We start from the raw sequence: 12,970 nt of genomic DNA, 5'->3' as shown, positions 1-12,970 counted from the left end.
CTTAGGATCTCACAAAGCTGAAATGAAGGTGTTGGGAAGGGCTGCAGCCTCATCTGAGGCTTGACTGGGGAAGGATTCAAGCCCACTCAGGTCATTGGCAGAATTCAGTTCCTTGCAGTTGAAGGACTGGGGGCTTTGATTTCTTGCTGGCTGTCAGCTGGTGGCCACCTTCAGTTCCTAGAGGCTACCTAGAGGTAAGGGAGTGGGAATCACCTCACAACGTGGTCATTTCAATAGAGTAGGCAGTTAGTTAGACATCAGCTGGAGGCAAAGACAGTGATAAATAGGTGACACATTAGAAGCCTGAGGGCAGGGATGCCTGGGTGGCTCAGTCAGGTAAAGGTCCAATTCTAGATCTCAGCTGAGGTCATGATCTGACAGTGTGAGTTTGAGCCCTGCATCAGGATCTGTGCTGATGGCGTGGAGCCTGCCTGGGATTCTGTCTCTCCTTCTCTCTTCTCCTCCCTCACTTGTGTGTGCTCTCTCTCTCTCTCTCTCTCTCTCTCTCTCTCTCTCTTTCTCTCTCTCTCTCTCTCAAAATAAATAAATAAACTTTAAAAGAAGTCTGAGGGCACAACACCCTGACTTTGTGGCTTTTAGCATCCTGGCCTTACAGCTTCCAATACCCCAGGGCTAACAGACCAAGAGCCTCAGGTGCAGAACATGCACTTTTCTCTTCAACCTCTGCCCCAGGGTAACCTATAGCTCCATTAAAATATATTTGCATTATGGTTTCAACCCTCACACCAACAGCCCCTCCTCCCTGGGGAAAGATGGCTGTGACAGTTCCATCAAGAACCTTGTAGGGCTAAAAACTTCCCCTCCCAACTGGTAAGAGGAGTCCCTTAGATGAATGGAAAAAACCTCAGTTGGAGACCACCCAAGCTATGACCCATAACCTCTGCAAACATAAAAAGAAAAGACACCCCTAGCCCTGGAGCAGTTGTTGCCTCTGGGCTTGCCCACCCTCCCTTCTTGACAGTGTATTGTCCTTAATAAACTGCTTTGTGGTTGCTACCTTCCTTCTGGCTGTCTTTCTTTGAGCAAGGATCCTCACATGAGTCTTTCCTGGGGAATCCAAGAACCCAGACCTCCATTCACACAAATGCAGACTCTCCCATCCGTAACAGTGTCAACCTCATTTCTAACATAATTATGTACACGTAAGCCCATATATCTGGTCACCTTTGGTTATGCACACTTTCAAAGGGAAGGGGATTACACAACATTGTGGACACCAGAGGGCGCCTGGGTGGCTCAGTCAGTTGAGCATCCGACTTCAGTTCAAGCCCCCCCCCCCCCCCCCTTGGCTGGCTGCTGTCAGCGGGGAGCCTACTTCGGATCATCTGTCTCCCTCTCTCTCTGTCCCTCCCCCCTCTCAAAACTAACTAAACATTAAAGAAAGAGAAAAAGATTGTGGACACCAGGAGGCAAGGATCATGAGAATCACCTTAAACATGTGTTCATCACACTGTGGCTGGGTATATCATCTTCAGGTCCATAAAGGGATGTGTATAATGATTTTCATTGTAAAATTGTTATACTGCAGAGATGGAGACAGAATCAATGGATTAGATATACTCACAGCAACATAAATGGGTCTTTCTTTTCTTCACTTTTAATTTATGCCATGTTAGCATACTTTGTTTTAATTCCAAAATGAAAATAATCTTCATCTTTTTATCTAATTATAATAGTAATACATATCCATTGCAACATTTTTCAGACAGCAGAGAGAAGTGTGAAGGAGAAACTGACAAACCATTATTTATTGCCTCACCCCGAAATAACTACTGACATTCCTTTCCCAACATTTTTTGCCCAATGGATACACAAATTTTACCAGTTTTGTTTCTTTTGATATATCATTTTAAGTGACTTGAAATCCTTTCTTGAGCAATATATGGGTGAAATCTATGTATCTATGTATCTATCCTCGCCCACAGTAGCGACTAACTGTTTATCCACTGAACAAGTCATATATCTCTTCCCAGGGAGGGAGAGGTGGGGACCAGACCCCCATTCCACTCCACTGAGTCCATTTTTCTTGCCTGTCTGCTAAGGGACAGCAAGGTCTGTTGCCCCGGCAACTGCCCTCCTACTGCCATGGCAACCGCCATCGCAGGCTCCAGCTTTCCACCTTGCCCCTTGGGCATCTCCATGGCAATGGGCTGGATGGAGGGGCTGCTGGTGCTCCCAAGCTGCGCCTGCGTGGAGTGGCGGCAGAGGGGGTGGGCAGGGGAGGGCCGGGTTCCCTGGTGTGCGCAGCCGCAGAGCACCGCAGCCTTGCCCGCTAGCCCAGGTGCTGCGCATTTGCCAGCCAGTCCGCCCGTCCGGAGCCCGGCTCGCTGGGGCAGCATGGCGTGGTCGCCACTGCTCGGCGGGCCGCGGGCCGGGGGCGTCGGCCTTTTGGTGCTGCTGCTGTTGGGCTTACTTCGGCCTCCCCCTGCGTTCTGCGCACGGCCGGGAAAGGTGGGACTCCAGTCGGGTTCGGGGTGGGGGTGGGGAGAAGTGTGCTGCGGGCAAGGGTCTGCGCTCGGCTGCTGGCCCTTCATCCTCGCTTGCCCTTGTTCCCGGACGTGCGGGGAGGTCGGTCAGGGTGGCCTGGGGTGCAGCCGCCAGTCGGCGCCCAGGCCATGCCGGACTCGGTCTTTGGCTGTGTGGGTGGCGGTGTGTGGGGCTCGCCTGGCAGCCGCGCCCAGCCCATCCTTGGCACTTGGCGCAGGCCGGGCCTCGCCCCGCCGTCGCCTGTGCGCTGTCCATGGGACTAGCGCGCATTCGGGAAGGGAGTGCGCGCACGGGTCTGTGTGCACGAGATGCGATGACAGGGGCGTGAGAACGTGATGGCCCTGTAAGTGTGTGTCCTTTGATGTCAGCGCTTCCAAGCGTCCATACGGAGGTGCGGTTGTGGGTCTGAGTGTGCATCATGTGTGATGCCGGTGGTGTTCCTGCGTGTGACTTGTCTCAGTGACACCGTCTGTTGGTGAATCCTATGGTGATGACTGACCTTTGGGCGTGTCTATGTGTGTGTGAGACAGAGAGAGGGAGGGAGGGAGGGAGGGAGAGAGAGAGAGAGAGAGAGAGAGAGAGAGAGAGAGAGAGAGGCGGGGGGCAGGGAGAAAGATTTCATCTTTTGAGAGGGAATACTTTTTGCATTCCCATGTGCACATCCCATTTGGGTTCTGTTGGACCGAGTGACTAGGATTTTGTATGGGTGTTCATGAGGCTGTTTCTCTGTCTCTTTGTGGAGCTGTGTCATTGTGGGGAGAGGAGCCATGATGTCTCTGTGCTGCATTGTGTCTTTAAGGATGGTGCGTGTCCACACATCTGGGTAGCTTGGCGATCGTAACTGCATGAGCAGCCGTGTGTGTGAACGTGTGCGGTTCCTTGTGTGTGGATGTGGCAGTGTTGCGTTACACATGTGACATCTCAACGCCTGCTAGTCCATGTGAGTGTGTGTGAGGTTGTGATTGCTGGTGAGTGTGTGGTTCCCCAGGGGCTAAGGGGTTGTGGCGCACAGGGCGCTTGGAGCACAACATCCTCCAACTCTTCAGCGTTGTCGGCGTCAAGGATGGGGGATTTAAGAATTATTAAATATTTTACATATGGCGTAATATAGTTAACATACATGTATGATGTAGCGAATAATGACAAAATAACCCCCATGTCTACCCACCACTCAGTTTAAGAAATAGAGCATGATCAGTAGTTAGAAGCCCCTGGGTGCCCCTGCGCACAGCAGCCCTCTCCTCCAGAATCATTATCCTGTATTTTCTGTTCATTGATTCCTTACTTTTTAAAGGAATCCTCATATAGGTATATATGTCTAAACAATATGTTGTTTTAGCCTTTCCTCATAGAAATGGAATCATGCCAGGCATCTGGCTCCTAGTTGTCACTAGGGGTCACTAGGAAGTCATCAGGATGTCTTAGGCCGCCTGAAATCGAATTCCAACCTCCTTTTTGTTTTTGTTTTTGTTTTGACTGTGCATCGGTTGTGAGATATGTCCACCATCCACATTTCCGCATTGAAGTGCGTGGCTGTAATTCATTTACAAAAGTCAATTGCTGCATATTATTTTATTTTCTGAGTACATTGCTAGTATATGAGTATATCATGGTTTTATAAATGCATTCTCAATAAGCCCGTAGACATCTGGGTTGTTTCCAGGCTTTTGTCCTCCCCTTCTCCACTTTTGTGCTGTTTCAAACAGTGTACCACCCCAGGAGTGGGTTACAGGATTTGTGCGTCTTTTTAGACATTGCCAAATTGTTTTTTCAAAGTTATTCTGGCAATTGAATTCCCACCAGCAGTGTATGAGTTTCCATTTTTTCCACAGCCATGCCAACATTGGACATTATTAGTTTGATTTTTGGCAATCTTTTGGACGCACTGTGCATAGTAGCTCATTGGCATTTTAATTTGCATTTTCCTGATTACTAATGAGGTGCCCTATGACTCATATATTTAGTAACTGTTTGAGTTTACTTTTTTGTGAAATATTTGATCATCAGTTTTCCCTAGGTTTAGTTTGTTTGCCTCTTTGCTTTTTAGGCATTATTTGTGTATCTGATGCCAATCCTTCATTTTATTTGTGTTGCAGGCATCTTCTCCCATTCACTCTATTTGTGGTGTCTTGGGATAACAGGAAATCCTTAACTGGAATGGAGTCAAACGTATTCATCTTTTCCTTTCCATTGCTCCTGCATTAGGATCATTTGTTGTCCCTGCATGAGTCTTTGAAGGAGTTGATCCTGTCTGCTCTGAGTGTCCCTTCCATTGTGTAGCAAGTGTCAAGATCTGTTCGATCTTATCACTTCCTTCTGCTCTATTGAATCTGCTATTTAACTGGCCTGTTTTAACTTTTTTTTAGCATTTCATTTTCTTTTTTTTTTTAATTTTTTTTTAATGTTTATTTATTTTTGAGACAGAGACAGAACATGAATGGGGGAGGGTCAGAGAGAGAGGGAGACACAGAATCTGAAACAGGCTCCAGGCTCTGAGCTGTCAGCACAGAGCCCGACGCGGGGCTCGAACTCACGGACTGCGAGATCGTGACCTGAGCCGAAGTCGGACGCTTAACCGACTGAGCCACCCAGGCGCCCCCTAGCATTTAATTTTCAAGTAATGTCTACAGCCAACGTGGGGGGCTCAAACTTACAACCCCGAGATCAAGAGTCCCACGCTCTTCTGACTGAGCCAGCCAGGCGTCCCTTGCCTGTTTAATTTTTAATTTCATTTAAAATTTTTAATTTCATTTAAAACATATTTCTAGGGGCGCCTGGATACCTCAGTCAGAAGAGCTTGCGACTCTTGATCTCGGGGTTGTAAGTTCGAGCCCCCCACGTTGGCTGTAGAGATTACCTAAATAAAAACAAAAACAAAGAACAAAACATATTTCTAGATGTTCGATGTGTTTCTTTTTCAACTCTCCATGGTCATTTTTATGGTCTTTTGTTCCTTACCCGCACTTTTGATACCTTTTTAAAATTTCTTTAAACTTTTTGAAATTGTTTTAAAACTGTCCAAATTGAAAATTAGTCATTGGGTAATTTATTCTAAAGAAAGACGTACACACAAGCCAAATAATATATGAACAAGGTTATTTATCCCAACATGATAAGAACAGCAAAAGATTGGGGGCACCTGGCTGGCCTAGTGGGTGAAGCGTGAGGCTTTTGATGGGGCTGAGTTCAAGCCCCACTTTGGGTGTAAAGATTACTTAAAAAATAAAATATTAAAAAAAAAAGAATAGCAAAAGATTGGAAACACCCTAAATGTCCATCAATTGAAGACTAGTTAAATAAAATATGTACATCCACAGGAAAACAATTCAATGCAGAGGAAAGAAAAGGAGAGGGAGAGGGAGAGAGGAGGGGGAGAAGGAGAGAGGGAGATGGAGGAAGAGAGGAAGGGGAGGAAGAGAAGGGAGAGAGAGAGAGGAAGGGAGGGAGTGAGGAGAAAGAAAAGAGATAGGGAAAAGATGAACTTAAAGGTACTGATCTAGATATAGATTCCAAAGTTCAAGGTGCAGAGCAGTCTGCTATCTCTTGGGTAACACAAGTGAACAATAAATAGGAACCCATAAAATGCAAATATGGTTCTTATAGTCCATAACATCAATATAGAAAAATCTATGGCTGTCATGTCTGCCATCACCACTCCTGTTAAAAAAAAGAAAAAGAAAAACTGTTCTTCAGCAGCCCTGGGGCAAATTGAATCACTAGGAAACCATTGCGGGGTTGAGGATCTATAGGAGGCTTTGGTTGTCTTAAGTGTGTCTGGAGATATTTGGGGGTCTCCAGTGGCCTTAGGGGTGTCTGGGTATATTTGCGGGGCCACAGTGCCTTTGGTGGCATCTGGGGATTTTCGAGGTCCATGGAGATCCCCTTGGTGGGTGGGGGGGGGGGTGGTCCCTGGCCTGACGGACGCTGACATCTCTTCCCCCACCTCCTCGTCCTCGTCTTCTGGCAGGAACTCCGCGGCCTGGGCGCAGCCTCATCGCCCATGGCGGAGGCTGGAGCTCCCCGCCGCTTCCGGCGAGCAGTGCCCCGCGGCGAAGGGGCGGGGGCTATGCAGGAGCTGGCGCGGGCGCTGGCGCACCTGCTAGAGGCCGAAAGGCAGGAGCGAGCGCGGGCAGAGGCGCAGGAGGCCGAGGATCAGCAGGCGCGCGTCCTGGCACAGCTGCTGCGCGCCTGGAGCGCACCCCGCACTAACGACCCCGCGCTGGGCCTGGAGGACGACCCCGACGCGCCCGCCGCGCAGCTAGCCCGCGCCCTGCTCCGCGCCCGTCTGGACCCTGCAGCCCTCGCGGCCCAGCTTGTCCCTGCCCCTGCCCCTGCCGCTGCTCTCAGACCCCGGCCCCCAGTCTACGACGACGGCCCCACGGGCCCGGATGCAGAGGACGCCGGCGAGGAGACGCCAGATGTGGACCCGGAGCTGCTGAGGTAGCCCAGCAAGGGGCGGGCAGGGGGCGGTGCCTGCATCCTGCCGGGGGGAAGGAAGGCGAGGGGGGACGGCTGGGGCCTGCCTCACAGCGTGGTGCCAACACCTAGGCCCTGGGGCCCTAGGAGGGAGTGAGGAGCTGGACCCAGGGTGTAGGGTCAGAGATGTCTGGCTGGGGAGAAAGTGGGGGGAACGGGACTTTCGGTCCCAGGAAGGGGGCTCCAATGTCTGCTTCCTGGGGGGAGTAGTGGGGGGCAGGGAAACTATAGTTTCTGGGATGGGAGGCAGGGACAGCTGGAAAGCAGTGGGCTGGGGACGACTGGGTGGGGAGGAGGCTGGTGACTGCCGGGTCCCCAGGCAGTATGGGGTTGCAGGGTCATCTGGGACCTAGGCCCGCGATGTTGATGAGCGGGCACATTCTCCGTGCCTTCCACTCGGCTCTCCTGCAGGTACTTGCTGGGGCGGATCCTGGCGGGGAGCGCGGACTCCGAGGCTGTGGCTGCCCCGCGCCGCCTCCGCCGCGCCGCGGACCAGGATCTGAGCCCGGAGGTGCCCCCTGAGGGTGTGCTGGGGGCCCTGCTGCGGGTGAAGCGCCTGGAGAACCCTTCGCCCCAGGCGCCGGTGCGCCGCCTCCTGCCCCCCTGAGCACCGCCTGAATCCTGCGCGCCCTCCGGCCCAGGACCACCCACCCCAACACCCCACCTGCTCCCCGTCGGCACACTGAGAGCGGCTTACCCCGTCAGCTGCAGTTGCTGCCCTTGGACTCCCAAGATCGCCGCCCTTGCCCCCACAATAAATGCGATCTAAAGCAGCTATTTGCTTGTCTGAGTGGCAGTTTCTAGGGGGCTGGTGGGCTGTATGGTGATGGCTGCCCTTAGACAAAGGCAGAGGGACCCCTGCCCTGGGGCGGTAGAAACACCCTCCCCCACTCTAAAGCCTCTTCTCGCAGGAGGAGGCATCCATAAAGACAATGGTAGTAACCACCCAGATCCCATGCCCCACTCCGGAAGGCTTGGAGGACTCTTTCAGGGGCCCGCAGTAGCATCTTTCTAGGGTCCATCCTTCTGAGGACCAAGGGGTGGCTGTGAGGTGGGAGCAGAGTTTGGGCTGTACGGAGGGGGGGGGTGTCCAAAAGCACACGTGAGTGCTTCCAGATGCAGGGAGGGGCTCCCAGTGGGAAGAGAGGGAGCAAGCTGCAGGCCTTATCCTGGCTTGGAACTCCGAGTCTGAGAAATTAGAACCTGGGGCTCCAGGTCATTAACAAAGTGTCTTTGTCAGGGCAGAAAGCTAGGGTGCATTTTAAGTTAGCTTGATTTCTAATGTTGACATACTGAGTTCCACAGTATAGAGGCTCGCTCTACCTGTACTCTCACCCAGCCCTGCACTATTGGGAGTTGGTGTGGTGGTAGCTGGTTTATGCTCCTTCCCTTTGCACTGGCTATTCCCTCTGCCCCAGGTTACCTGCAAATTTTTGCTCAAATGTCACCTACTCGATAAGGCTTTCCTCGACCTCCCCCACTTTTTATTCCTACACCTGCCTTATGTTAGATCTAGGAGGGCAGGGATTTTTAAGTGTCTGTGCCTCTCCATCCTTTGCATTCAAAGCAGGGCCTGGCACACAGTGGGCTCCCCCCGCCAGCATTTCTTGAATGAAAGAAATCTCACAAGTAACATTCTCCCAGTTTCACTCCCACCCACAGAACACTTGGCACAGAGGCAGCTTTGAAACCTGAGAACACCATTTATTTTTGCACAAAATCTCTTAGCTCAACAGTAACCAGTACTATGCCCTACATTATCAGATGCCCATCACCAAAGAAAAAACTCCCCGAGAGAGGGATTCATCTATCCCCAGTACACCAACAGTGTCCCCACACAGCTAGCTGCTTCTGAGGTTGCATGTCTAGGAACCACCACCCTGGCCTGGGGGAGGGCCGCTTTTCTTGACCAAGATCTTTAGGCCACGGAGCAGCCGCAGCGGCACATGGCCTTCTCGTGCCGGCCCTTCTCCCCACCTGGCCCTGCCACAGCCTCTTTTGCCATGGCCTCCCGGACCTTTTGGATCTCATGGATGAGCAGGGTGAAGGCCTCCTCTACACCTTGCCGCGTCTTGGCTGAGGTCTCCACGAAGGGGGCTCCCCAGCTCTTCGCAAGGGCTGCAGCGGCCGCACGAGCGTCTCCGGTGGTGGTCACAAGGTCACACTTGTTGCCCACAAGGACCAGGGGCTGGGTGTGGTGAGGGCCCCAGGTGGCCCGCATCTGCTGCAGCTGGGCTAAAGATGAGGGGTCATCCAGGGCGAAGACCCCCAGCACACCATCCCCGATCGCCACACACTGGTCACGCAGGGCCCTATGGGTGGCCTGCCCTGCCGTGTCCAGGACATTCAGAATGCAGCCCCCGTGGCCCAGGGCCACCTCCTTCCAGTAGGAATCCTGGATCGTGGGGTCGTGGTCTTCCACGAAGCACTGGTGGTTCAGCTGGATGGTGAGCGCACTCTTGCCCACGCCACTCGCGCCCACCACTACCGCCTTGTACTCAGGCAGCTGCTTGCTGACACCCTTGGGGGGTCCCTGCGCCCTCTGGCTCTCCTCCTGGGAGCTAAGGCTCCACGTGCCCAGGCCCAGATCAAACATGTTAGGCTTTCTTGGCAGTGCCATTACCCCGTGGGCAGCTCAGGGAAGGGATGTGAACACCAGACCCTACGAGGGAAAGAGAAGAAAAGACAATGGGGGCGGGGGTAGGTTAGGCAAGACCATTTGGGGGCAAGGGGACAGTTGGGTGGCATCGCATCACTTTCCCTAAGGGCCTAGGTGTGTGCGAATCACCCTCTAATATACTATATACATTATTTATGTTGCTTAATTTCTGTCTCATTCCCTCTATGTGAAGGCAGTGATTTTAAAAAGTTTTATTTACTTTTAATTGATAGACCATAAAGCCAATCCAGTTAAAGTGCACAATTCACTGTTTTTTAGTGTATTCAACTGTTCTGCAACCATCACCATAATTTTTTTTTTTTTTTTTTTTTTTTTTTTTTTTTTTTACCCTTTAAGTAATCTCTACACCCAACACGCGACTCGAACCTACAACCTCGAGGTCCGGAGTCGCATGCGCCCCCACCCTCACCATAATCTACTTTTAAAATATTTCCATCACCCGGAAAAGAAATCTCCTGCCCATTAGCAGTCCCTCCCTGTTCCGGAGGAGGGGGAGCAGGGATTTTGGTCAGTTTTTATTTGGTTTTGTATCACTGTTGATTGATCCCCAAGCCCCACATAGTGCCCCATCGCATATTATATGCTGAGCAACATTCCTGCCCCCAGGGAGTTTGTATTCTAAAAGGTGGAGACAATAAACCAAGTAAATCAGCAAATTATGAGGTCAGCTATCCATTAACATTAGAATTTAGCCTTTATTACCTATTCAGCATACAGCTATTGAGAACCTACTGTGTGGCAAGGACAAACAACTGGGAAAATTGTTACCAAACCCTGGCTGCCAGGAACTTGTCATTCTAGTCAGGAAAACAGACAACAAAGGGGAATCAGCAAAATATATCTCAACAATAGGTGATAAACATGCAGAAGGGGATTGGTTAATGTTAGGCATTCTTATTATTATTTAATTTTCGTGCATTATTTCCAGAGTTTTCCTGGCGTGCCAGGCATTGTGATGGGTGTGGGGAAGGAAGGTGGGAGGTATGGGGGTGGGGAAGTGGCAGCGAACAAAATAGACTAAAATCCCTGCCCTTGGGAGGATTAGATTCTGGAAGTGAGAAGGAGCCGATCAACAAGATAAGCAAGTAAATTATCATGCAGTTAAGGAGAGGATGGGCACACAGCAGGCGCTCAATTAGTGTTAGCTATTAATAGCAAATTACGATTAAATTTATTCAATACACATTCTGGTCTTGGTTCAGTGTGTGGCCTCAGGAAATGCATCATAATGGCTGCTACCTCGGGTCTTTCTGGAAACCCAGGGATGATGGCAGTTTGGGGACAGAGGGTGGGTTAGAGGTATCAGTGGGGGGTTCTGTTGAGTTTGAGCTCTGGAGGTCAGGGTTGGGGGGCGGGGCAGATCCCAGATGGGGATCCACCCGTGGGGTTCTCGGTAGATACGCTGGCTCAGAAAGAAGAGCGCGGGGGGGGGGGGCATGATAAAAAGGTAAACTGAGGATGGAGCTCTGCGGTACCCGAAGGCTTGGGGGACAGAAAGAGGGAGAAATGTAGCAGCAAAGATAGACTGAGGGGAGAGATCGGATCGGATTCTGGTATGTGCCGACGGTGGAACTCATGGAGAGGATTTGCTCTTGAGTAAAAGGCGGGAGGGGGGGCGGTGGTTCAAGGATAACTATCAGGATTGGGGTCCGGGCAGCTGGGAATCTGAGGGTGTTCTTGCCTGAGGCCAGGGACCTATGAGACGGGCTCTGCCCCGTTGGCAAAGGGCACCAGGAGCGATAAGGGGCAGCAGCATTAGTTCCTGGGAGCTCAGCAGGTGCCAGGGGACCCGCATGACGGCCCACTCGACTCTTCCCGCCACCCTGGAGATGCTGGGCCATCACCACCATGGCTGCTTTGTCAGTGCAGGAACAGCGATGCCGGGACAAGCGATTTGGCGGTGGCGGTGACCGGCCCGAGATCACAGGGCCCACGGGAGATCAACCACAGAGGGGTCTCGCGCTCCCTGGGTGATACCAAGTCACTTGCGGTGGGCCGAGACCTACGAGTGTCACCATAGGGCCTTTGAGACGCTGTGGCCCCACTCGGAGCCGGCTGGCCCATGGTGTGTGGATTCGCCCAGTTGCCAGGGGTGTGCGTCGAGGGGCGGGAGGCACCTGAACTTGAGCCCCTACAAGCCAACACCTGCGCCAGGTCAACCTCCCCTGAACTAAGCTGGGGAGGTGTGGGAGGGGGACCCGCAAGTTTTACCCTAAACTGTCCCCTGACTGTGGCCAGTCCCACTCGTCCAGTTCCTGGAGTCACTCCACTCCCGCCTCTCGGGACAGCAGCCCGCTTCCCGCCCGGCGCGGACACCGGCACCCAGGACTGTCTCCACAAAGGCGGCTGAGTGAGGGGCTGGAGGTGGTTCCTGACCCCTGAGAATGGGAGGCGATAGGGTAAGGTTCCCTCTCAAAGCCCACCTCTGTTGCGCCCTCACAACCCACCGGGAAAAGGCCTCCCTGCCCGGGGCCGGGGCTAGAGGCTTGGTGGCCCGGCTCACCTCAGGTCCTGAGAAAGATGGTTGCACTCGGGATGCGCTCGGAAGCAAGCCGTCCCAGCTCTCACAGGTCTGACAGAAGAGATGCTCCAAACCCACTCCCGCCCCCCCCCCCCCCCCCCCCGGCGAGGGGGCGGGGAGTGAGAGGGTGGGGGTGGGAGCTGGAGGGGAGAGGGAGAACGCATGCGCAGTAGTGGGGGGGGGGCCTTCGTGGACACGCCCCCGCCTGGGGTGGGGGGCTGAGTGCGGGAGGAGGCATCCAGCCCCAGTTTACCGTGCGCAAAGGCAGCGGTCTTGGGGGTGTGCTGCTAGAGAGCTGCGGGACCTCCTCGTGTACCCCTGCCTCCTGCTGCACCTCTCCCTTACCTTGTCCCCATCTGGGTTGTGACCTCAAGTTTTCAGTGTGCAGAGGGTGTCAGAGTTTTCACCTGAGCGGCCAGACTTGGGGATATGTATTGAGGGCCTCGTTGAGGCCATCGACCCTGGGCTGCCTCAAGCAGGCTTTTTCAAAGTAACTTGGGGGAGAGCGTTGTGCCCTTGTGCCCATTTCTGAAGGGAAGGAGTTGCAGGGAAGGGATTATTCTGTCAGGGCCTTAGGAATCCGATTTGAAGTGGACAGCTGTCAAAGCATTTCCCAGACTCCCTTGCAGCTATGGCAGTCATGTGACACCATTCTGACCAATCAGATGTATGCTGAGGTTGTTGGGGTGGGGCATCCAGAATGCTTTTTAAAGGGGGATGGCGGAGCTGGCGGCTCAGCCCCCTTCCCCTTCTTCTTTACTCGTGGTTATCTTGGAGTCATAAGG

At 52.7% G+C, this 12,970-nt stretch overlaps 2 protein-coding genes across 3 annotated transcripts; one reads left to right on the top strand and one right to left on the bottom strand.

Moving 5' to 3' along the window:
* Window positions 1-2,271: 2,271 nt before the first annotated feature.
* On the top strand, window positions 2,272-7,761 carry PCSK1N (proprotein convertase subtilisin/kexin type 1 inhibitor). The gene is made up of 3 exons (XM_004000489.6): window positions 2,272-2,472; window positions 6,476-6,948; window positions 7,396-7,761. Exons 1-3 carry the CDS (start codon window positions 2,359-2,361, stop codon window positions 7,589-7,591), a joined length of 783 nt encoding a protein of 260 aa, XP_004000538.2. The 5' UTR covers window positions 2,272-2,358; the 3' UTR covers window positions 7,592-7,761.
* A 902-nt stretch (window positions 7,762-8,663) lies between these two features.
* On the bottom strand, window positions 8,664-12,263 carry ERAS (ES cell expressed Ras). Of its 2 annotated transcripts, none has more exons than XM_045051077.1 (2): window positions 12,168-12,263; window positions 8,664-9,646 (listed from the first exon to the last, which is right to left on the bottom strand). In XM_045051077.1, the coding sequence occupies exon 2, from the start codon at window positions 9,602-9,604 to the stop codon at window positions 8,903-8,905; it is 702 nt and encodes a 233-aa protein (XP_044907012.1). In that variant the 5' UTR covers window positions 9,605-9,646; window positions 12,168-12,263; the 3' UTR covers window positions 8,664-8,902. The 2 variants fall into 2 exon arrangements, with proteins under 2 accessions (XP_044907012.1, XP_023104867.1); XM_023249099.2 differs by lacking the exon at window positions 12,168-12,263 and adding an exon at window positions 11,876-12,158.
* Between the last annotated feature and the right edge of the window lie 707 nt (window positions 12,264-12,970).

This window comes from Felis catus, chromosome X (genome assembly GCF_018350175.1).
Source record: "Felis catus isolate Fca126 chromosome X, F.catus_Fca126_mat1.0, whole genome shotgun sequence".
In the NCBI taxonomy this organism is placed as follows: domain Eukaryota; kingdom Metazoa; phylum Chordata; class Mammalia; order Carnivora; family Felidae; genus Felis; species Felis catus.
The sequence above is the reverse complement of the archived record's forward strand: the minus strand, read 5'-3'. Positions and strand labels throughout refer to the sequence as shown.

Coding starts and splice junctions, on each gene's coding strand:
- ERAS (XM_045051077.1), bottom strand. CDS start 9,604: ATGGCACTGCCAAGAAAGCCTAACATGTTTGATCTGGGCCTGGGCACG.
- PCSK1N (XM_004000489.6), top strand. CDS start 2,359: ATGGCGTGGTCGCCACTGCTCGGCGGGCCGCGGGCCGGGGGCGTCGGC. Junction 2,473..6,475: donor TCTGCGCACGGCCGGGAAAG/GTGGGACTCCAG, acceptor GTCTTCTGGCAG/GAACTCCGCGGCCTGGGCGC. Junction 6,949..7,395: donor GTGGACCCGGAGCTGCTGAG/GTAGCCCAGCAA, acceptor GCTCTCCTGCAG/GTACTTGCTGGGGCGGATCC.